The sequence below is a fragment of the Schistocerca piceifrons genome, chromosome 11, assembly GCF_021461385.2.
Source record: "Schistocerca piceifrons isolate TAMUIC-IGC-003096 chromosome 11, iqSchPice1.1, whole genome shotgun sequence".
Taxonomy (NCBI): Eukaryota; Metazoa; Arthropoda; class Insecta; order Orthoptera; family Acrididae; genus Schistocerca; species Schistocerca piceifrons.
Window position 1 is genome coordinate 8,866,820 of NC_060148.1, and position 25,568 is coordinate 8,892,387.

General features: G+C 43.9%; 1 protein-coding gene and 1 long non-coding RNA gene across 2 annotated transcripts in view; both read right to left on the reverse strand.

Moving 5' to 3' along the window:
• Positions 1–5,229, reverse strand: part of LOC124720202 — a 114,574-nt gene extending 109,345 nt beyond the window's left edge. The window contains exon 1 of the mRNA XM_047245525.1: positions 5,225–5,229. Within this exon, the coding sequence (XP_047101481.1) occupies positions 5,225–5,229 (5 nt within the window). The remainder of the gene's footprint in view (positions 1–5,224) is intronic.
• Positions 5,230–5,241: 12 nt separating this feature from the next.
• On the reverse strand, positions 5,242–22,766 carry LOC124720193. The gene is made up of 3 exons (XR_007006087.1): positions 22,713–22,766; positions 7,906–7,965; positions 5,242–5,317 (listed from the first exon to the last, which is right to left on the reverse strand). It is a non-coding gene; the product is annotated as an uncharacterized LOC124720193 (long non-coding RNA).
• Positions 22,767–25,568: the final 2,802 nt, after the last annotated feature.

The window sequence follows — 25,568 nt, forward strand, 5'->3', positions numbered from 1 at the left end:
GGCAGGAGAACTAGAGATAGTACCTTTCCTTTTGAAAGATTCGGCCGCAGAGCGACCTGATACATGTTGACGTTTCATCTGTGAAACGTCCGCCCCGATACCACCCACTCCGACCAGGGGCTCTCCCCACGGGCGCCACCCAGCCGCAGCAAGGGCCACCTGGCAGGATGACCATTGCCGGGAGTCCTGATGCCCCAAGGAGACGGGCATCTACTCCTTGGCCGACATGGGGAGGGTGCAGCTCAGGTATCGGCAGTACGATCCCTGTGTTGTCAGGGGGCTACAACCTAGAGGGTACATGACGACCCCACCACAACGGGCTGGCTACCATGCTGGATTTCTGGTGCCATGGAAAGTCCATCATGATCGTAGGTGCAGATGGGGACGCACTATGGGCGTAACTTGTACAACCCATCAGGCGTTTAGGCCCAATTTGAGGAATTGTGGGTATGGTTACAACGCCGGTACAATTCTGAGTGCCAAGGTCTTAGTGCACTGAGGACCAGTGGTACACCACGTAAGGAGTCCTTCCCCAAAAGGCACGTACTTCTGTAGTATTTTGAAAAATGGAGGTCAAACCCCACATGGAAGGCCGAAATGGTTGAAACTCCTTTTAGTCGCCTCTTACGACAGGCAGGAATACCTCGGGCCTATTCTTACCCCGGACCCGCAGGGGGGGTGACAGTGGTTGAACGACCATAGAGAAAAAAAAGGAAAAGCCAGCCACCGAGAAACACACTAAAAACTCAGACTAAAATCGTAGGCCAAAGGCCAGAATCAATACAAAAAGGACAAACACTTAGATTAAGGGATAAAAGCCCCCTACCCGAATAAAACGCAAAACTAAGCCTGCCATAGCAGTGTCATCTTTTAAAAGGGCAGGGAGCGTATCAGGCCGCGCAAACGTCTGCCTGAGCACAGTTAAAAGGGGACAGGCCAACAAAATGTGGACCACTGTTAAAGCCGCCCCGCAGCGACAGAGAGGCGGGTCCTCACAGCGCAGTAAATGGCTGTGTGTCAAGCGGGTGTGGCCAATGCGGAGCCGACAAAGGACTACTGAGTCCCTGCGAGTGGCTCGCACGGATAACCGCCACACATCCGTCGTCTGCTTGATAGGACGGAGTTTGTTTGGCGCGGTCAGGTTGCGCCATTTAGTGTCCCAAAGTTCGAAAACTTTGCGGCGTAAGATCGCTCGCAAATCAGTCTCCGGGAGGCCAATGTCCAGAGATGGTTTTCTGGTGGCCTGTTTGGCCAGGCTGTCAACATTTTCATTGCCGGGTATCCCAACATGGGGGGTCCACACACGGACCACAGAGTGGCCGCAACGAGCAAGAGTACGGAGGGACTCCTGGACAGCCATCACCAGACGAGAGTGAGGGAAACACTGGTCGATAGCTCGTAAACTGCTCAGGGAGTCGCTACAGATAACGAAGGACTCACCTGAGCCGGAGCAGATATACTCTAGGTCACGAAAGATGGCAACCAGCTCAGCAGTGAAAACGCTGCAGCCAGCCGACAATGAATGTTGTTCGTAGTGGTCTCCTAGAGGCAGAGCATAACCGACACACCAGCAACCATCGAACCGTCAGTGTATACGACACCAGAGCCCTGATACCTTGCGAGGATGGAAAGAAAGCGGCGGCAGAAGGCCTCCGGAGGGACCGAGTCCTTAGGGCTTTGTGCCAATTCGAGCTGAAGGCAAGGGCGGGGCACACACCAAGGGGGGTGTACGCAGAGAGGCCCGGAAAGGAGGTGGAACAGGGAAAACCCCAAGCCCGGAGAGAAGCTCTCTGGCGCGGACCGCAATCGTACAACCTGACCTGGGGCCGACGTTCTGGGAGATGAACGACCCACGACCCACCATCCAGGGGTGACCAGGCTGTACAGGAGGGATTTCTTGGTGGGAAGGGGTGGCAGCTGTTGAAATGCAGGTACTGTTGGTGGTTTCAATGCAGACAGAGGTGCGGATGGAGCCATCAGAGAGGCGGCGGCCAACGTCCAGCATGGTGGTACACTGAATTGGGGAGGATAGGTGAAGCAGATGGGACAGAAGGTGTTGAGGTTATAAAGGAATGAAGATAGGGTGTCTTGGCCCTGAGTGCAGATCATGAAGATATCATCAGCGAACCTGAACCAGGCTAGGGGTTTGGTGCTTTCGGTACCTAGCAAGGCCTCCTCTAGAGGTGGTCCATAAAAGGATTGACGTAGGAGGGTGGCGTGCAGGTGCCCACAGCTATACTGTGGATTTGTTTGTATACCTTCTCTTCAAAGTACAAGTAGGTGTGTTAAGATAAAGTTAACAACGTGTGTAAGGAATGAGGTAGTAGATACGGAGTCTAAAGGATATTGGGAGAGGTAGTGATCAATAGCGGCAAGACCACGGGTGTGAGGGAAGATGGTGTATAGCTAGCAAAGTGGTTTTAAGAGTGACGAACAGTGTTCCAGCAGGTAAGGGAAGTGGCTGGTATCTCTGACGCAGAAGGCTAGATTTTTGGCAGTCAGTTGGACGTATTGGTCAATGAGGGCTGAAATCCTTTAAGTGGGGGCACAATAAGCAGCTACATGGGGGCATCCAGGATAATTGGGTTTGCCAATTTTGTGGTACAAGTAGAATTTGGGTGCACGAGGTGTGATACGAGTGAGTAAGGAAACTATTTAGGGGAGAGGTTCTGGGAAGGGCCTGAGGAGACATTGGAGGTTATGTTGGACTTCTGGGATGGGATCACAGCTGCACAGTTTATAGGTGGAGAAACAGATAAATACGTGGAGGTCTTCCATCAGATAGTCACTGTGATTCGTAATGGCAGGGACCTGGGATGGGTGATGAGGCCAAGTTAGAGGTATGGAATTCCTTATAGGTAGCCAGGAGACGGTTACGTGGGAATGGAGGCGGGAGTGATCACGGCTGGATGGTGGTATGAGAGAGGCGGGGTTCAATGCAGGGATTAGGTCGACTTTCGTTGAACAGATTGGTGACACACAAGTATTTCCATTGCAAGGAATGTGAGGAGAGCAAATCTTTGACAAGTTCAACATGGTTAAATTTGCTTGTAGGGCTGAAGGTGAGGCCTCTGGATAGGATTGAAACTACTGTGGGGCTGTGGATTTTGGTGGCCATATTAACAGTGTCCTGGGACTGTTTCAGACCTGGATTTAGAGCAATGTTGGTAGGAAGTTTTTGGGGCTACTGCAGACTGAAAAGGTCAGCTAGGCAGGGTCTGGATACTACGAGTGGTTGATGAGGAGGAATACTATGGGTCAGATAGGGGTTGGATGATGGTGCCCCAAGGTGACAGTAGGATGTCTGCAGGTTGGATAACTTGTGGGGGGGCAATGTCTGGAAGGCTGTTCCAGGTGCTGGAGAGCAAGGGATTCGATTTCAGAGATGTGACGTACATAGTTGGGACTGCACAATACCAGTATCTTGCGGAGGGAGTAGATCTGTTTCTGGGGTGCCTGTGCCACTCTTGGCAAATAAATGGAGCTGCCTCTTATTACATCAAAATCAAGAGAGCAATTTTTTCTGCAAGAATCATTTTACTAAATACTAATCTTGAATGTTAGCAGAATCTTCTGTCGGTTCTTGGTAGAACGACAGTATAATAAATGAAAAGCAGCAGTGTGCTTTTGTTCTACAATATTGTAGAACGAAAGCACACTGGTGCTTTTCATTTATTACTAATCCTGTAGTTCAATATTGATGAACTTTATTTTCTGAGTGTATGGTGTTGGCACTAACAGTATTTTTAATTTTATGAAATCTGACACTAGACGGATGGTTAAATACTAAAAACAGGTATATTCAAAAATTAAATGAACCAGAACTGGTAAAAAAACCATGACTGATTTAATGAAAAGTGCTCAGCTGTTGCACTTGGTGACTATTTAGAAAGACATAAGAAGATTAGGTCAAGGCAGCTAATTAACGGTAGTGATGAAAATACGGTAGAAAAGTGTAGATTAGGTGTATTAGAAGGGAAAATGAGACAATACAGACCATTATTTATGGATACGTAATGAAGAAGAGACAAGCAGGAAGGCAGAGGATACGGATCCTAGATGACTGGAAGGAAGGTCACAAACACAGTGAGATGGGGAAGAAAGCAATGGGTTACAAGAAATAGAAAACACAAGGATATGCTCACCAAGTAGAAATTTAACAGTTATATTACAATCTTTAACCTTACTGAATACTTATTTTTATGCACATTGTGTGGGTAGAGATGGGGAAGAAATTGTCCATGTTCTTTTCCTAGCAACCATCACAACGTTTACCTCCGTGTGCTACTATATTCAATGAGAATTTCTAAGGGATAGTGTTGATAGATGTGGAAGGAAACATAATGGCCCCAACACTACCAGGTAAAAGAAAATGCCAATAAAATAATGAAGCTTTTACCATGTAATATCTGGAAAGTGTCCTCTTGCATCTGCCTCCTGGAACAATTGGAAGCGGTTTCAGGTGAACTAATCCAATGATACTTTACAATAAATAAAGGAAACTACACTAACAGCAGTAAATAATTGGTTATTCCTCAATGCTTCTTACTGATAATGTGTGTCAGATGCAGCAAAGCATGCAAATCATAAACTGTGAAAATTATGCAATGTACTAACAATATAATACATCACTTGTAATTTATGTTAACTTATTTCAAATATACTTTTACTCTTCCTCAATTTCCTTTATATATCAACATTACTACTACCAATACCAATACTACTGCTGCCGCCACTACTACTACTACTACTACTGACAAAAATTAAATATTTGTCAGCTTGTAGAAAGCTCCCTGTTAGACACATACATATTGCATTTTTTCGTAATGTCATTTGGTGTTTTAAATTCATTTTGCAACATTCTTGGCATTCCATACCACCCCGCATACTGGCAGGATCACACACGGTACCACTTGGACGTAGAGCAAGAAAAGTGATAAGATGTACCCCTCCCCCAAACACAGGCAGCATCTCTTATTACATACATGAAGGCTGTGGGCCACAGGCAGTCAAGCAGAAAGCTTGATATTTGTGTGTGTGTGTGTTTTTTATTGTGTCTATCTACCAGTGCTTTCCCGTTTGGTAAGTCAGAACATATATAGGGTGTGATCCCTCAAGGTCGACATAAGAAGTTTAGGGTGATATATATAATGTGTGTGTGTGTGTGTGTGTGTGTGTGTGTGTGTGTGTGTCTGTGTGTGTGTGTGTGTGTGTGAAAACTTACCTCATTCTCAGTTGCTTCCACTCCTATATCTAATTCTGGCTCCTCTTTAACACATCCACTGAAACTCAAGACTGCTAATACATCTTCAGCAACCTGGAAACAGGAAAATAATCTATATTAATTGAAGATATCAACCTATATCCCCACATAGTATTAGGCTCTCATTTTGAAGGTAAGTTCTCCATCTTCATTGGATTGCTCTCAGTACACTGAAGCCAGCCACACGTGGAACACGAAGGGTAACGGCGATACGCGGTAGAATACGTTTTGTTATGTGGCACGAAAGCTTAAAATGGCTTTTTTGTTCTTAATCAAACAATGGAAAATCCAGGATGGACTGTAACAATATTACGAACAGGAAAGATGCTATTCACCACATATTGGAGATGATGAGTCACAGTTAGGCACAACAAAAAGACTGTCACAAATGAAGCTTTCAGCCCGGAAGGCCTTCATCAAAAATAGATCTCACACACACACACACACACACACACACACAAATGCAACCCACAAACACACGACTGCAGTCTCAGGCAACTGTAGTCACACTGCAAGCGGCAGCACCAGTGCACAATGGGAGCAGCGACTGGGTGGCGCTGACGAGGAGGCTGGAGCAGGGTTGGGGAGGGATAGTAGGATAGGAGTTGCGGACAGTGCAACTGCAGCTGTGTGCAGTTGGGAGGTTAGATGGCAGGTAGGGGAGAGGTGAGGAGAGGGAGTAGCGGAAAAGTAGAGAAGTGAAGAGACTGGAGGTGATGGGAGGACTGACAGCTGCGTAGTGCTATACACTACGCACCCCTACACAGCACCCCCTGCCCACCGTCTAACCTCCCGACTGCACGCAGCTGCTCCACACTCTTCAACTCGTCCCTGTGAGCTCCCCACCAGCACTGCACCGCCCACCACGCCCTCCCCCACCCTGCTCCAGCCTCCTCCTTAGCCCCACCCACTCGCCACTCCCATTATGCACTGGTGCTGCCGCTTGCAGTGTGACTACAGTTGCCTGAGACTGCAGTCATGTTTGTGAGTTGCATTTGTGTGTGTGTGTGTGTGTGTGTGTGTGTGTGTGAGGGGGGGCAGGGGGGGGGCACATGCGCATGCCGCACCTATCGTCTATTTTTGATGAAGGCCTCACAGATTGACAGCTTTATTTGTTACAGTCTTTTTGTTGTGCCTAGCTGTGACTTCACTATATATATAATAGAGGGAAACATTTCCCTTGGGAAAAATATATCTAAAAACAAAGATGATGCAACTTACCAAACGAAAGTGTTGATATGTTGATAGACACACAAATAAACACAAACACACACACAAGATTCAAGTTTTCGCAACCAACGGTTGCTTCATCAGGAAAGAGGGGAGGAGAGGGAAAGACAAAAGGATGTGGGTTTTAAGGGAGAGGGTAAGGAGTCATTCCAAACGCGGGAGCGGAAAGACTTACCTTAGGGGGAAAAAAGGATAGGTATACACTCGCACACACACACATATCCATCCACACATATACAGACACAAGCAGACATATGTAAAGGCAAAGAGTTTGGGCAGAGATGTCAGTCGAGGCGGAAGTACAGAGGCAGAGATGATGTTGAATGACAGGTGAGGTATGAGCAGCAGCAACTTGAAATTAGCGAAGGTTGACCAACTGCCCCCGGTGTAAAACCTGTCCCGTGCACCCTCCCACCACCACCTACTCCAGTCCTGTAACCCTGAAGTTGTACACGATTGAAGGCAGAGCCACGTGTGAAAGCACCCACGTGATTTACCAACTGACCTGCCTACACTGTGAAGCTTTCTATGTGGGAACGACCAGCAACAAACTGTCCATTCGCACGAATGGACACAGGCAGACAAAGTTTGTCGGTAATGAGGATGACCCTGTGGCTAAACATGCCTTGGTGCACGGCCAGCACATCTTGGCACAGTGTTAAACTGTCCCGGTTATCTGGATACTTCCCACTAACACCGACCTGTCAGAACTCCGGAGTTGGGAACTTGCCCTTCAGTATATCCTCTCTTCTCGTTATCCGCCAGGCCTCAACCTCCGCTAATTTCAAGTTGCCGCCGCTCATACCTCACCTGTCTTTCAACAACATCTTTGCCTCTGTACTTCTGCCTCGACTGACGTTTCTGCCGAATCTCTTTGCCTTTACAAATGTCTGCTTGTGTCTGTGTATGCGCGGAAGGATGTGTGTGCGTGTGCGCGAGTGTATACCTGTCCTTTTTTCCCCCCCAAGGTAAGTCTTTTCGCTCCCGGGATTGGAATGACTCCTTACCCTCTCCGTTAAAACCCACATCCTTTCATCTTTCCCTCTCCTTCCATCTTTCCTGATGAAGCAACTGTGGGTTGCAAAAGCTTGAATTTTGTGTGTGAGTTTGTGTATCTATCAACATACCAACGCTTTCATTTGGTTAGTTATATATATTGTATCATGCATCCATCACTACATGTAAGATACTGTCAGTCTACATTTCCATTTAATATTTACATTCCACAATATTCATGATTTCAACATCGATGATCAGATAATTTTCGCAACATTTCTTACATAGGAGGAAATAACAGAGAGTACTGCTGCTCTATCCATCCACTGACATCCATGATGATAGTTCAGAGACACAAAACACCCAACATTAATGGGACAAGTAAAGAATTGATCTGACATGTAGCAGCTACATACCTCTTTCTTAATGGTCTGTAGATCGCAAATGGGAAGTGGGTCATCAGAAAATGAACCAGTCTGTAACAAACCAATGAGAAAGACAGAATATAATTAATTTTAATCACTGTGGATCTGCAGGTAATATATATGCAGAAATTGTAGTCATTACATGAAGCCTGCCTCTAAAAAAAAAAAGTAGTGAACAATCCACTTCCAAGGACTGGGCTTTGATATGTGCACTAACTGCACTCATACAGATATTTCGAAATTCTACCAACATTCGACTGCTGAGGTATCATTCCACAATTACAGTGCCCCCTATTACATAAAGATCAAGAAATGTAGAATTAAATACTTTTGGATTAAGGGAGATTACTCACTCAAAATCTGAAGCGTTGAGCTGTCAATTGGGACATATAAAAGAAGGAAAACTTGCTAGCTTTCAGAAATTTTCCTTTGACACACACACACACACACACACACACACACACACACACACACACACACACACACACACACACACACACCAAGCACCAATATTGTTCTGTGTGTGCGTGTGTGTGTGTGTGTGTGTGTGTGTGTGTGTGTGTGCGCACATGCGCACACACGAGTCTGCCTTCTCCTATGTGTCTATCAACAATTCAATACTTCTGCTTTTCGGTGTGTGGTCCCTTTTAATCCACAACTATTTACATTCTACAAAACTTTCCTATGACATTCATACTGAACTGCTCATCCTTCAATTGTAAAGATTTGCATGTAAAGCTCATACAGAAATATTAATCTGTGCATGTATAGCTTTTTTATTTGTTTTAAAGCATGAAAATATGTTTGATGGGAAACTGCAGAACGGCACAGAGAATACTACTTTGTATGAAATGGAAAATTCAATTCACGTCAACGAGAACATCTCCTATAACCCTACCAGAGTCTTTCTTTACAGACAGCATCCTATCCAACTCATCCATACACAGACCTCCCACGTCATCTCCTCTGACGCCAGCAAATGTCTTAACCAGCCACTGACCAACACTTCGCTGATCACCCAATATCACCCTGGTCTTGAAAACGTGTAATACATTTTCCTCGCCCCCCCTCTCCTTCTCTCTTCTCTCCCAGTCTCCCTCCTCTTCTCCCCCTTCCTCTCTATCCTCCTCTCCCTTCACCCCCCCCCCCCCATACATCCTAAACGTTCTAGTGTCTGAAGTCCATTTACCTCAATGTGCTGGCCCCGAGCCATCTGTCGAAAAGTGTGCTTCACACTATTCCACTACCCCTACTTGCCTCAGACGTCCTTCCCTGTCCCCTCCCTGCCACATTCCCATCCGCCGAGGCAACTGCTATCGGTAAACGACAGTCAGTTGCACCGTGGCCACAAATATAAGTTTCGATGACTGTGTGGTCGTGTGCGGGAATACATCGACTAGCCCTGGAGAAAGAGCAAAAGCTCGAAAGCTGATATGAACACTTTTCTGTCACACTTCTCTGTGTGCTGCACATCAGTCAGTTACAGATGAGTGGTTTGCCTCCCCTTCATTTCATGTAAAAAGAAAGAAAGGACGGTCAGGTAAGAGTATCATTCCATATTGTCATTTATTTCACAATAATTACACAAATAATAATGGTGTGTGACGAGGGCCTCCCGTCAGGTAGACCACTCGCCCGGTGCAAGTCTTTCGATTTGACGGCACTTCAGCGACTTGCGTGTCGTTGGGGATGAAATGGTGACGATTAGGACAACACGGCACCCAGTCCACGAGCAGAGAAGATTTCCGACCCAGCCGGGAATTGAACACGGTCCCTTAGAATTGACAGTCTGTCGCGCTGACCACTCAGCTACCGGGGGCGGACAATAATTACATAAGAAGAATGTTTATTCGTCACAGCCCAGTACTACTATTAAAACAAATTACTTATAAAAGAAACTCACAGGTATTTGCTGGAAAAAAGGAATGGGGAAAACTACCCAGTTTCCTCCCCAAGTATGAAGAGGTATAGACTGGAAAAGTTTGGAAACAAAGGACAAGTCATTCAGAGCCCATGCTGAATGTGCATTTACCGTTTGAACCTGTGCACCTCGTGCCTAGTCACCGTGCGACTGTGCTCGCACTGCACTCAGAGGCACGTGTGTAGACGCGTGCCTATTCCTCGAGGTGTGTGTGCGAGTGATTCTGTTCACACGAGGCACCTCTACTTCAGTGTGGGGCAATCTACAGCCGCACGGCCACTAGCCTCGAGGCGCACTGGTGTAAACGCACCTCGAAGAAGGCAAATCCGTCCCGAGTAGGAGTGGAGACAGAGATGAAAGCAGAGGTGTCTGTCAGCAGGAAGGCAAAGACGAAGCACTGAGAAGCACTGTCCCAGTTTATGAGACGACTGGCTAGGAGAAGTGGGTAGCACAGCAAATGAAAGACAGAAATGTGAAGTGGTACAAATAGCACAACTAAAAACTGCACGAAAAGGGGAAGGCGAGAGGGTGGAAAAACCAAAACTGGATATAGGAGGATGATGATGATGAACATTAAAAAAAATTAAAATAGAAGTTTACCAGTATTCTAGAGTATTATTCCAGTGTTCACAATTCTCAGCAAAATAAATTCAGAAACAGGAATTGAAGATAATAACAGTAAGAATGCCCTTATGGAAGAGCAACAGAAGTGTCTGGGGGACTTAAATGGGAATCCCAAAAGGAAAGATGCCACATTTCTCAAGAAACCCTATCAGTAAATTTACAGAACTGATACCTGAAGTAGACTCTGTGATCAGTATGCAACTGCCACTGTTCATTTGGCACAGGAATAGAGAGAACATATATGAGAGATTAGGGGAATCCAGTGGCACATAGTCAGTAATTTTCTCTCAGTTGATATACAAAATTGAATAGGAAAGAAAACTGATGGTATTGGTATGTTGTACTATGTTACTGTGCAGTGTTAAGTGGCATACTGTGTATACGAGGTGTGTGAGAAAAGTAATAAGACTAACAACACTGCGAGCAAACTGACAACGCTGCGGTCTTCTACTTGTGCAGACTGGTGTGTTCGTCCCTTCCAGATGCTTATACTGAGTTTCAGTGCCATGCAGAGCCAGCGCACGATTTTTGATAGCGCCATCACTGAACTTGTGTTTTTGCTATATGTGTTACAAAAATGTGACAGCAGAATTTAGACAAATGTTATGTTATCAAGTTTTGTGTTATACTTGGTGAATCTGTGACTTTGACCTTTGAAAAGTTGAAACAGAGCAATTGGAACATTCTCTACTGAGAGCACAAGTTTCTTGCTGGTAGAGATCATATTTGGAAGGCCAAGAACACTTTGAAGACAAACCTCACTCGAGGAGACCTTCAACTTCAAAAACTAACAAAAACGCCAAACCTGTGGGTGCTCTTGAGAGATCAGAACAATGTTTAATGGTAAGCATGACGAGTGACCTTTTGGAAAACCTTCACCGCACAACAAATTTTGACGGCAGTTTTGAGCACTTAAAAGGTTTGTTCCAAATTGTGCCAAAAAACCTCACAACCGAACAGAAAGACAATTGACGATATGCTTGCATTGGTCTTCTCAAGAGGACTGCCAATGACTACAAATGATTCACTCGTATGATCACAAGTGACGAATCCTGGCTTTTTGTGTGCAATCCTCAGATATAGTGCAAAAGTGAGGAGTGAAACACTCAGACATTTCCTCCACACACACACACACACACACACACACACACACACACACACACACACACACACACACACAAAAAAAAAAGCTCAAATGATCAAACTGAAGATTAAAACAATGCCGATTTGCTTTGTTGACAGCAAGGGTATTGCACATAAAGAATTTGTTCCTCTGGGACAAATCTTTTACAAAGGTGTGTTGAAATGCTCAGGAAAAGGCTGAATCGAGTGAGACCGGACATTGCAGACAAGTGGATGCCACATCGTGATAACGTCCCGTGTCACGTGGCCATTTGCGTCACGGAATTTTTGAACTCAAAAGGCATTCCTGTTGTTCTACAGCCCCCACCCCTCCCCCTACTCACCTGATCAGAGCCTGTAATCTCCCCCATCCTTCCTCATTTCGACTGTTGTCTACAATAAGCAAAGTCTTGTATGAAAAATTTGAGGGGAACGAAGATTACAAGAAACTTTCTAGTTTATTTAGCTTGCTGTTTTGATTTGGCTCCAGTTCTTCTTCTTGTCTAGGGGTTTGATTCTTGAAGCTGACATTCTCACATTTTAGGTCCTCACAGTTGAATTGAACTAAATAAATTTGAAGATCATTGTTGCAGAAATTTTTCTTTTTACGTAATTATATTTTCTCACATTTTAGTACAGCATACAAGATTTTGGTTTTTCCCATTAACAAAGCTGAAATAACATTGTTTGCACAAAATACAAAAATACATCCGATCACATCAGAGGCACGCTTAAGACTCTCTCACTCTGCAGAAATAACCTTATTCCGAAGGGTTTCCAATTTCTCTTAACAAATGAATTTCTTCTACCTTTAAATTCGATTATTATTTCATATATGAATCCAGAAATAAACATAGTAAACAGTGCAGGATTGTGTAATTAATAATAGAAATTTTATGTGTACAAATATTTCATAACTTCAAACGTTTCTAAAAACATAATCTTAATTGTACATTCAGAGTTAGTACTTATCGATTGTAACATCGTGACTATAATTCTTTATAGAATTCCTTTTTATAAATTTTATCTTGAAATGTAACATACTGTGTATAAAATTATACGAAAGTTTTCAGATAAGCAAGTGACATAATAATGACCTGTGCAAAATTCGAAAAACAACACTGGTATCGACAAAGAGCGTTGAAGAAAAGAAATGCTAGAGGAGGATGTCCCGTCACAAGCCCTCGTGACTTTTTCTTTTCCCAAAATTGAAATGTGTCTTAAAAGGACGTCATTTTCAGACTCTCGGGACCTACCAAAAGAATATGAATGACATGCTAAAGGCCCTACCTGATTCGTCAGTTTTCTCAAACACCCTGTGCAGATAGACATAGAATACAGGTTGAGGCAATGAGGATAGCGGGATGAAAAACTATGTCGGAAGGGAATAACCTGCCTTTTTTTATGTATGCTACATGACTGTGTGTGGGAACTCTGTCATTTACTCTGATCTGGGCACTGACATCACCAATTAAAAGCCATGAAGCACAGTATTTATGGGACCCCAAACTGTTATCAGTTTCTTCACAGCAGGGAACAGCAAACATTGACTGGGGTGGCACGATCTGTCTGTAAGTTTCAACAACACTGCTCACCCTTCAATCACTCATAAACTGAGAAGCAAACCACTACTACAACTGGCCATAGCGAGACTTATGCTTCTGAGTGGCATTTCAGTTACATAAAGCAGTAGGAACAGTACATAAACAGGGCAGCGACAAAAGGAAATCATCCCACAAACGATACGGCCTACAGATGAGGAAATCCACTGACATGTGAAAGGTTGACAAGTCAGATTTGTAGAGCCGGGGAATAATTATCTACGAAATGGCAAACCTGGTCGGATGTTTGGAAATCTTCGGAAACCGCTGAAGGACGGTGATACCACAAGTAGGCGACAAGGTGCTCGACATCCCCTCCGACCCTCAAAATGTGGGGGCTGAGGCTCGTGCTCTCTGTAAAGCAGGACAGGCGGTGATCTGTGGCAGATCGGGTGACACAGTACAGAGCACTGCAGGTCCACGTCTTCTGGAGCACGGCATTCGGTGCACACTGTGGAACATGGGGACCCACACCAGATAACCCATGTGTGTTCTCCGTTTTACCCCAGGATACCTTTAATTACAATTTCAGTGGACACTGTGGAAAATTCTTGTTATAGTTACGTGTGGATCACAACACCTCACCATGATGCGGAGAATGGAAGTGTCTGCCACACGAAAACATGACAAGCTACCTGTAGTAATTAACACACAAGTGATCCGGAAAATTCACGCACACTGAAAGGTGGCTACACTGAGCCACAGCGCCAGAGATTGCGCCAAAGAGTATTATTCAGCCGCCTCCACTGGCAGTGCTTATCGAGAAGTCGTGGTGGAGAGTGTTTGTTGAGATGTGGCAGTGGTGAGTCGTCGTTGAGAAGTTCCCATGGAGAGTGCTTGTTCAGAACTTGTAGTATTGTTTTGATGGGCTAGACACCAGATGTTGTTGGATTGGGGATGCTGTAATGATTAGAGTGTGCTTTTCGTCAATATATATGAAGGTAAAAAAAAAATTCCGTTTTTTTTATATATATATATATATATATATATATATAATGGAAGGAAACATTCCACGTGGGAAAAATTATATATAAAAACAAAGATGAGGTGACTTACCGAACAAAAGCGCTGGCAGGTCGATAGACACACAAACATACACACAAAATTCAAGCTTTCGCAACAAACTGTTGCCTCATCAGGAAAGAGGGAAGGAGAGGGGAAGACGAAAGGAAGTGGGTTTTAAGGGAGAGGGTAAGGAGTCATTCCAATCCCGGGAGCGGAAAGACTTACCTTAGGGGGAAAAAAGGACAGGTATACACTCGCACACACGCACATATCCATCCACACATACAGACACAAGCAGACATATTTAAAGACAAAGAGTTTGGGCAGAGATGTCAGTCGAGGCAGAAGTGTAGAGGCAAAGAAGTTGTTGAAAGACAGGTGAGGTATGAGTGACGGCAACTTGAAATTAGCGGAGATTGAGGCCTGGCGGATGACGAGAAGAGAGGATATACTGAAGGGCAAGTTCCCATCTCCGGAGTTCGGATAGGTTGGTGTTGGTGGGAAGTATCCAGATAACCCGGACGGTGTAACACTGTGCCAAGATGTGCTGGCTGTGCACCAAGGCATGTTTAGCCACAGGGTGATCCTCATTACCAACAAACACTGTCTGCCTGTGTCCATTCATGCGAATGGACAGTTTGTTGCTGGTCATTCCCACATAGAATGCATCACAGTGTAGGCAGGTCAGTTGATAAATCACGTGGGTGCTTTCACACGTGGCTCTGCCTCTGATCGTGTACACCTTCCGGGTTACAGGACTGGAGTAGGTGGTGGTGGAAGGGTGCATGGGACAGGTTTTGCATCGGGGGCGGTTACAAGGATAGGAGCCAGAGGGTAGGGAAGGTGGTTTGGGGATTTCATAGGGATGAACTAACAGGTTACGAAGGTTAGGTGGACGGCGGAAAGACACTCTTGGCGGAGTGGGGAGGATTTCATGAAGGATGGATCTCATTTCAGGGCAGGATTTGAGGAAGTCGTATCCCTGCTGGAGAGCCACATTCAGAGTCTGGTCCAGTCCCGGAAAGTATCCTGTCACAAGTGGGGCACTTTTGTGGTTCTTCTGTGGGGGATTCTGGGTTTGAGGGGACGAGGAAGTGGCTCTGGTTATTTGCTTCTGTACCAGGTCGGGAGGGTAGTTGCGGGATGCGAAAGCTGTTGTCAGGTTGTTGGTGTAATGGTTCAGGGATTCCGGACTGGAGCAGATTCGTTTGCCACGAAGACCTAGGCTGTAGGGAAGGGACCGTTTGATGTGGAATGGGTGGCAGCTGTCATAATGGAGGTACTGTTGCTTGTTGGTGGGTTTGATGTGGACGGACGTGTGAAGTTGGCCATTGGACAGATGGAGGTCAACGTCAAGGAAAGTGGCATGGGATTTGGAGTAGGACCAGGTGAAACTGAAGGAACCAAAGGAGTTGAGGTTGGAGAGGAAATTCTGGAGTTCTTCTTCACTGTGAGTCCAGATCATGAAGATGTCATCAATAAATCTGTACCAAACTTTGGGTTGGCAGACTTGGGTAACCAAGAAGGCTTCCTCTAAGCGACCCATGAATAGGTTGGCGTACGAGGGGGCCATCCTGGTGCCCATGGCTGTTCCCTTTAATTGTTGGTATGTCTGGCCCTCAAAAGTGAAGAAGTTGTGGGTCAGGATGAAGCTGGCTAAGTGTGATGAGGAAAGAGGCCTACACTGTGATGCATTCTATGTGGGAATGACCAGCAACAAACTGTCCATTCGCATGAATGGACACAGGCAGACAGTGTTTGTTGGTAATGAGGATCACCCTGTGGCTAAACATGCCTTGGTGCACAGCCAGCACATCTTGGCACAGTGTTACACCGTCCGGGTTATCTGGATACTTCCCACCAACACCAACCTATCCGAACTCCGGAGATGGGAACTTGCCCTTCAGTATATCCTCTCTTCTCGTCATCCGCCAGGCCTCAATCTCCGCTAATTTCAAGTTGCCGTCACTCATACCTCACCTGTCTTTCAACAACTTCTTTGCCTCTACACTTCTGCCTCGACTGACATCTCTGCCCAAACTCTTTGTCTTTAAATATGTCTGCTTGTGTCTGTATGTGTGGATGGATATGTGCGTGTGTGCGAGTGTATACCTGTCCTTTTTTCCCCCTAAGGTAAGTCTTTCCGCTCCCGGGATTGGAATGACTCCTTACCCTCTCCCTTAAAACCCACTTCCTTTCGTCTTCCCCTCTCCTTCCCTCTTTCCTGATGAGGCAACAGTTTGTTGCGAAAGCTTGAATTTTGTGTGTATGTTTGTGTGTCTATCGACCTGCCAGCGCTTTTGTTCGGTAAGTCACCTCATCTTTGTTTTTATATATAATTTTTCCCACGTGGAATGTTTCCTTCCATTATATATATATATATATATATATATATATATATATATATATATATATATATATATATATGAATATAATAGAGGGAAACATTCCACGTGGGAAAAATATATCTAAAAAGAAAGATGATGAAACTTACCAAACAAAAGCGCTGGCAGGTCGATAGACACACAAACAAACACAAACATACATGTGTGTGTGTGCGAGTGTATACCTGTCCTTTTTTCCCCCTAAGGTAAGTCTTTCCGCTCCCGGGATTGGAATGACTCCTTACCCTCTCCCTTAAAACCCATATCCTTTTGTCTTTCCTTCTCCTTCCCTCTTTCCTGACGAGGCAACCATTGGTTGCGAAAGCTAGAATTTTGTGTGTATGTTTGTGTGTCTATCGACCTGCCAGCGCTTTTGTTTGGTAAGTTTCATCATCTTTCTTTTTATATATATATATATATATAGTTATAATAGAGGGAAACATTCCACATAGGAAATATATATATATATATATATATATATATATATATATATATATATATATATATATATATATATATATATATATATATATATATATATTGACTTACCGAACGAAAGCGCTGGCAGGTCGATAGACACACAAACAAACACAAACATACACACAAAATTGAATTTTGTGTGTATGTTTGTGTGTCTATCGACCTGCCAGCGCTTTCGTTCGGTAAGTCACCTCATCTTTGTTTTTATATAAAATTTTTTCCCATGTGGAATGTTTCCTTCTATTATATATATATATATATATATATATATATATATATATATATATATATAAAACGGAATTTTTTTTTTACCTTCATATATATTGACGAAAAGCACACTCTAATCATTACAGCATCCCCAATCCAACAACATCTGGTGTCTAGCCCATCAAAACAATACTACAAGTTCTGAACAAGCACTCGCCATGGGAACTTCTCAACAACGACTCACCACTGCTACATCTCAACAAGCACTCTCCACCACTTCTCGATAAGCACTGCCAGTGGAGGCGGCTGAATAATACTCTTTGGCGCAATCTCTGGCGCTGTGGCTCAGTGTAGCCACCTTTCAACACCAAATGTAAAGAATAAATAAAAACGGAAACCCAATGACGATGGCACAGTGGTGCAGAAACATGTTCGGGTACTGAGGAAAAACGTTGTTTTGCATAACTGGCGGACCTCACATCCAACATATATATTAAGTTTTTTGTTACACCAGGTTAATGGTCTTGTCCAGATATGCCACCATTCATCTGAAAGGCTGCTTAAAGCGAGCAAGTACATCACAGATGCAGCTCGAGGGGCAGTATCACGCTATGAAGGATATTCACCTAGGCTTCCACAGGACGTGTCACAGTATTCGAAGGCACGGCAGTAGTGGACTACGTGAACATTGACGCAGACCGTGTGCACCCCTTCACAGCTAGTGTCTTTCGAACACTTACGGCACGTTCTAGTAGGATTATTGCACGTGTCAAAAGGCCACAATCGTGCTACGGCAGTTTGAGGAGCGTGGCAGTGAACTCACAACATCTTCCCCAGTAAATTACCCAAATCTGAATCTGATGGAACACATCTGAGATGCTATTCAGTGCTAGCTCCGTACCCTCAAAACCAATAACCTGTAATTTATGAGATTACTGTGACCTGTGGGTAGACATTTTGTATCACTTTTCCCCGGATACCTACCGAGGACTTGTCGAATCTGTGCCGTGCAGAATAGCTGCTGTATTGTATTGGAACAGTGTGCCAAAATGCTATTACACTATTAAGCAGGTGGCCACAATGTTTTGACTCACCCAGATATGTCTTGCTGTTTTTGCAGTTGGGCTGATTGACCTGCAAAAGCTGCCATCTTAAATGCCACGAAGAAAGTACGTGTATAGCAGGCAACGTGCACAAGACATTAATATCTATGAAACTACCCTCCTCTATTGCTCCTCTACCACTGAGAACAGAATTGTGAAGATCACATTTGCAAAAGTCAACAGCTCGCAGTGCTAGTTTGGGATGTAGGTCGCATAGTTGCTGTCAAGCTAAACACTAATGCCAAAATCGAGGAAGGAAATGGTAGCAGTGGATAGACGATGTGAAGAGAAGAAAATCTGAATCTATCACAAGGGCCCCCATCAGTCTTGTTAATCACAGATTTCAGTGAGTTTTGGGGATGTTCTTGCTCTCCTTGGTGCATGTATATAACACGTATATATGGCTAAATCATCAATTTTGATTGTGACAACGTATTCACACTGAAATTGCATCATAAGTCAGAGTTTCTCAATGCTATGTTAAATACATTTATATTAGTGAAATACAGTGTCGAAACAGTGAATGTTTTCTTATGCGTCACAAACTCATAAGAGAGGGGGGGGCACGGGGATAGGTATATTGGCTGGGTAACATAGTTCATTGTGCACAGTGTTGCTTATGAGCTAGAAGAATCATCTTAATATCAGTTAAACTACTCTTGGTGTACGTGAAAACGGTTGTATAAAGACAGAACTTTGAAATTACTTTTCATGTGTACATTGATGAATAATAAACATATTTTCATGTGTACACTGATGAATAATAATCAATCATATACTGAGTTTGGGGGATAGGGGTGAAGGAGCATGGGTAGAAATATTGACCCTAACATAAACAATTACAAACCTGAGGTGTTTGAGAAAAGTAATGAAACTCCTAGCAAAGTTTTTACTTTTTTTTTTTTCAAATAAAGGTAGTGTCGCCTTTGAAGCAGTTCATGTCAGTATGAGTAGTCGATCTCAGTCTTGGTAGCAGTGCTGAAAGGCTTCAACTCGTAGAGCCTTTTACATGCTGGGCACTTTGTTTGAATGTTCTCCGGAGTCTCAAAATGACGTCCTTTTCATTTTGGGAAAAGAAAAAAACACTCACAGGGATTCAGACGAGGTGAGCGGGGGTGCTGAGGAATAACGGGAATGACTTTTGAGGTCAAAAATTCCACGATGGAAATGGCCGTGTGACATGGGGTGTTGTAGTGAAGTAGCATCCGTTTGTCTGCAATGTCCAGTTTCACTCTTCTCACCCTTTTCCTGAACTGTTCAAGGGTATCTTTATAAAATACTTGGTTGACAGTTTTTTCTGGAGGAACAAATTCTTTATGCACACACAGGTCTTTGAAGTTGAAGATCTCCCAGAGCAAGGTTCACCTTCAATGTATTCTCGGCCATCCAAGAATGATTTTTGCCACAGAAAATCTTGTGGTCTTCATAAGTAATGTTTCCCACAAGCCTGTTAACTTTTCAAAGGTTACACTCACGGATTCTCCAAGTTTAGACAAAACTTGATGGCGTAATGTTGCTCTAAATTTCAATGTTCCATTTTTGTAATATCCATCAAAAACACAACTTCACTGCTGGTGCTCTCAAAAATCATGCGATTGGGTAACTGAGTTGAAACTCTGAATCAGTATCCGGAATGGATATCCAAGTAGAGCAACAAAGCATTGCCGTATCACTCCCAGTGTTGTCAGCCTCATTACATTCCTCACACACCTAATGAATCATAAGTGACTGCAAAATGATAGTTATTCTTGTATAAGAAACTATTGCATCAATACTTTGTCAGTATAGTTACTGTCAGGAACAGACTTTCTTACCTTTGATTGCACAGCTGGCAAGAGGGATATGTAATTTCACAAAATTGTTCACGTTTACATTCGTACTCCTACTGCTTACACAATTGTGGGCAATGTGTGCCTTCAGTATACTGTTATATAAGGTTTTCATTGTATCCTGAAAGCATGTGATTTGGGTCATCCATGCCCCCCCCCCCCCCCCCCCCAACCACACGAGGATAATGAGTATCACAGCCAACTGGAGTTTGCCTGCCACATAGTATTAACTGTCACTGTTGTGTCTGCTGCGTGTGTCAAAGAGACGGACAGGACAAACTCCATGATGCCTCAGGTATACAGGGTGTTACAAAAAGGTACGGACAAACTTTCACAAACATTCCTCACACACAAAGAAAGAAAAGATGTTCTGTGGACATGTGTCCGGAAACGCTTAATTTCCATGTTAGAGCTCATTTTAGTTTCGTCAGTATGTACTGTACTTCCTCGATTCACCGCCAGTTGGCCCAATTGAAGGAAGGCAATGTTGACTTCGGTGCTTGTGTTGACATGCGACTCATTGCTCTACAGTACTAGCATCGAGCACATCAGTACGTAGCATCAACAGGTTAGTGTTCATCACGAACGTGGTTTTGCAGTCAGTGCAATGTTTAGAAATGCGGAGTTGGCAGATGCCCATTTGATGTACGGATTAGCACGGGGCAATAGCCGTGGCGCGGTACGTTTGTATCGAGACAGATTTCCAGGACGAAGGTGTCCCGACAGGAAGACGTTCGAAGCAATCGATCGGCATCTTAGGGAGCACGGAACATTGCAGCCTGTGACTCGCGACTGGGGAAGACCTAGAACGAGGAGGACACCTGCAACGGACGAGGCAATTCTTTGTGCAGTTGAAGATAACCCTAATGTCAGCATCAGAGAAGTTGCTGCTGTACGAGGTAACGTTGACCACGTCACTGTACGGAGAGTGCTACGGAAGAACCAGTTGTTTCCGTACCGTGTACAGCGTGTGCAGGCACCATCAGCAGCTGACTGGCCTCCACGGGTACACTTCTGCGAACGGTTCATCCGACAATGTGTCAATCCTCATTTCAGTGCAAATGTTCTCTTTACGGATGAGGCTTCATTCCGACGTGATCAAATTGTAAATTTTCACAATCCACACGTGTGGGCTGACGAGAATCCGCACGCAATTGTGCAATCACGTCATCGACACAGATTTTCTGTGAACGTTTGGGCAGGCATTGTTGGTGATGTCTCGATTGGGCCCCACGTTCTTCCACCTACGCACAATGGAGCATGTTATCACGATTTCATACGGGATACTCTACCTGTGCTGCTAGAACATGTGCCTTTACAAGTACGACACAACACGTGGTTCGTGCGCGATGGAGCTCCTGCACATTTCAGTCCAAGTGTTCGTACGCTTCTCAACAACAGATTCGGTGACCGACGGATTGGTAGAGGCGGACCAATTCCGTGGCCTCCACACTCTCCTGACCTCAACCCTCTCGACTTTTATTCACGGGGGCATTTGAAAGCTCTTGTGTACGCAACCCCGGTACCAAATGTAGAGACTCTTCGTGCTCGTATTGTGGACGGCTGTGATACAATACGCCATTCTCCAGGGCTGCATCAGCACATCAGGGATTCCGTGCGACGGAGGGTGGATGCACGTATCCTCGCTAACGGAGGACATTTTGAACATTTCCTGTAACAAAGTGTTTGAAGTCACGCTGGTACGTTCTGTTGCTGTGTGTTTCTATTCCATGATTAATGTGATTTGAAGAGAAGTAATAAAATGAGCTCCAACATGGAAAGTAAGCATTTCTGGACACATGTCCACATAACATATTTTCTCTCGTTGTGTCTGAGGAATGTTTCCTGAAAGTTTGGCCGTACCTTTTTGTAACACCCTGTATAATTTCTCCAATAACATTAATTACCTGTCAGTTGTTCTTGGGTCTATTAAGAGGTGTTGGAAAATATTCAGTTAGCTCCACTGAGCGATCTCTAGAGTTTATGAAAAACATATTCACATTAAACTGAAAAAGAGGATTGCATTCCTTACATAACAGCAATATAAATAGATCGTAATTGAGAATGTAACGATTTACAGATGTACAAGTTAGCTGTCATTTCTCGAAAATTGATGGAATTTGCTCAGAAGAAGGAGGCTAAGAGGAAGAAACATTATGACCTATGATATATGATTAATGTTAGTGGCTTGCTTATATTAACCATTACCAGTGACTGTACTGAAAAAAACAGGCACGTGGTCTTTTGAACTGAATGCATCTTTGCATAAAACGTGGGAGCCACATCCCTTTCTAGTTTCAGCAAAAGAGTGTGCAGTCAAGAGTCCTGTCCTTATCTTTCATACTGAAATGTTTATTTAGGGCAAAATCAGTAAGAAACACTTCAGAACAGTGCCTACAAACATGTGACGGAGGCTCTGCACTACGAATGTGAATGAACACATGCTTGCTGTATTTTGGTGAAATGCGCTGTAGGCAGGAACTGCACTTGAAGACAGAAAAGTTTTGGTTCACCATACTCACATTATCTGTACTGCGGAAGTGATTATCCTCTCGTGAGATAATGCCTCGTGTTGGAACACTATTACTGTTGAAGTGTGCCGACGTCCCTTGCTCCGTCGCCAGTTCATCGTGGGTAACATTTTGAAGATTACTTTCTTCAAATGAAGCACTGTCGTTCCTTTCAGAAATTGGAATAGATCTGAAATATCAGGTTAAACAAACACAGATGAACAAAACAACTCGGTAAAGAGTATATTAATAATTAATCTGACTTCTCGGTTTACTGACACAGAAATAGCTTACTGTGAACATAATAAATGATTATCTAGTTACTTTACCACACAAAAACATATGATTAAAAATATTTACACACTAGAAAGAGCTATTATTGAGGCACTGGAATAAAACAGTATTGGTAGCTGACGGCACCACACCCGAGAACGAGACTCTATGCAGACTGGGAATCACGGTTCACCAAACACCACCACCACCACCTCATTTCAGGGGCGTGCGGTACCTGAATGGTTACATCAGGTGGCACCGTGTGGTAGCTTCCTTGACCAGCTACCGGATGACAGAGGCTGCTCAGCTGACAATGCTACACGCTGCCAGAATGCTCAACGGATGTCCCTATTGGCACACACTGCAACAACTAAAATCCCCGTATGTACATCTAGTACATCTAGCTATCACAGTGAGCACCATACAGCAGGACACAGATTGACACCTTGTTCACTGTCAGCCGACAATGTAATTGATAGGCACAGTGGACAGCCACTGCCAGATTAGAGGTGATGAGCAAATTTGTCTAATACAAAACCCTGCCACATACGAAAACAAGTGCATATGATGACTGTTGACATTTTTTTAAAAAAACGGAGATACGCAACTGGATACAACCTCTATGCACACAACCATGAATAATGAGTTCCTCTCATTGCCACGAGTTCACCAAGTATGCAGCACACATTTGTCAGAATCATATCTGCTGACTCTTATCAAAGACAATGTGATGTCTCGGTACACTCCATAGAATCGACAAACTGACTTATTACCGTTTCTTTCAGGTACAAACAATTAAAAATCTGGAGTATTTCTATCTGTCTGTCGACTTTGGAAATATTCATTGTTCTTTTGGTAGTATGCACTATGCTTTCTCAACCAGCATTGGATTAAGTGTTACATCTTCTCAATAATTTATCAAACACAATTGCTTATTTGTGTGTGTCATAGCATTTGGACAGCTCACATTATCTGTTAGGCTCTTTTTCTATTTGTTGTGACCATACATTTAAATGTGCTTTTTCTTTAGTGTATTTATAATAAGTGTACACAATTTCTTCCTATCGCTGTATACACGTACAAGGCAATACTTTTGTAAGTATTTCATCACAATCACAGTGTTCAATTCAGAGCCCGATTTCTACTGCTGCTAACTTGCTGGGACAAGTGTAGACAGTGCAAAACAAATAACTGAGATAATGTGCAAGAATTCGAGAATAATTTTCAATATGGTAATAAAGATATAAATGTTGTTTTAAAAACAGCTCAATTCAGGAGAAATTTCTTCAGTTGCAGATGGGTCTACCATTCTTTCTGTCTAGTCTAAGGAGCTTCCTTGGTGTTGTGTGAAGTAACATCAGTGGCTACAGGCAGAAGCGACATATTCTTGATGATGTGTGGCATGTGGGGCAAATTATGTATTTGAGAACAAGAACATACATCAGATTAGCTAGAGAAGTATGTGTTTATCAAATGGGATATTACAGTAGCAAAATCTATACGCCTAGTGCGTGCTGCAGGATGTGGTGAAGAAGTCCATATCTTTCTCGTACTCATGGTCATGAAGAAATAAGGTGAGCCAAGTAAAATTGTATAGTTACGGTTCACGAGCAAATCACCAATATCAGTGTAACACCTGCATTCTGATGACTTTGTTCAAGAACATTAAATCTGTCATTTAACCAGCAAGAATCTATTAAATTCAAATTACATCGCAGGACTCAGAAGTGATAAGTTGCAGTGCATACAAAGATCCTGCATTCTGGTGTCCTAGTGAAGAAACATGGGGAGTGAATTAAATTATCAATAATAACATTGATAACCCGAAAACAGCATAACTACAGAATATTGGTAACTTTTAATTAAAGATAATATATAAAAACAAAGATGAGGTGACTTACCGAACAAAAGCGCTGGCAGGTCGATAGACACACAAACAAACACAAACACACACACAAAATTCAAGCTTTCGCAACAAACTGTTGCCTCATCAGGAAAGAGGGAAGGAGAGGGGAAGACGAAAGGAAGTGGGTTTTAAGGGAGAGGGTAAGGAGTCATTCCAATCCCGGGAGCGGAAAGACTACCTTAGGGGGAAAAAAAGGACAGGTATACACTCGCACACACGCACATATCCATCCACACATACAGACACAAGCAGACATATTTAAAGACAAAGAGTTTGGGCAGAGATGTCAGTCGAGGCAGAAGTGTAGAGGCAAAGAAGTTGTTGAAAGACAGGTGAGGTATGAGTGGCGGCAACTTGAAATTAGCGGAGATTGAGGCCTGGCGGATGACGAGAAGAGAGGATATACTGAAGGGCAAGTTCCCATCTCCGGAGTTCGGATAGGTTGGTGTTGGTGGGAAGTATCCAGATAACCCGGACGGTGTAACACTGTGCCAAGATGTGCTGGCTGTGCACCAAGGCATGTTTAGCCACAGGGTGATCCTCATTACCAACAAACACTGTCTGCCTGTGTCCATTCATGCGAATGGACAGTTTGTTGCTGGTCATTCCCACATAGAATGCATCACAGTGTAGGCAGGTCAGTTGGTAAATCACGTGGGTGCTTTCACACGTGGCTCTGCCTCTGATCG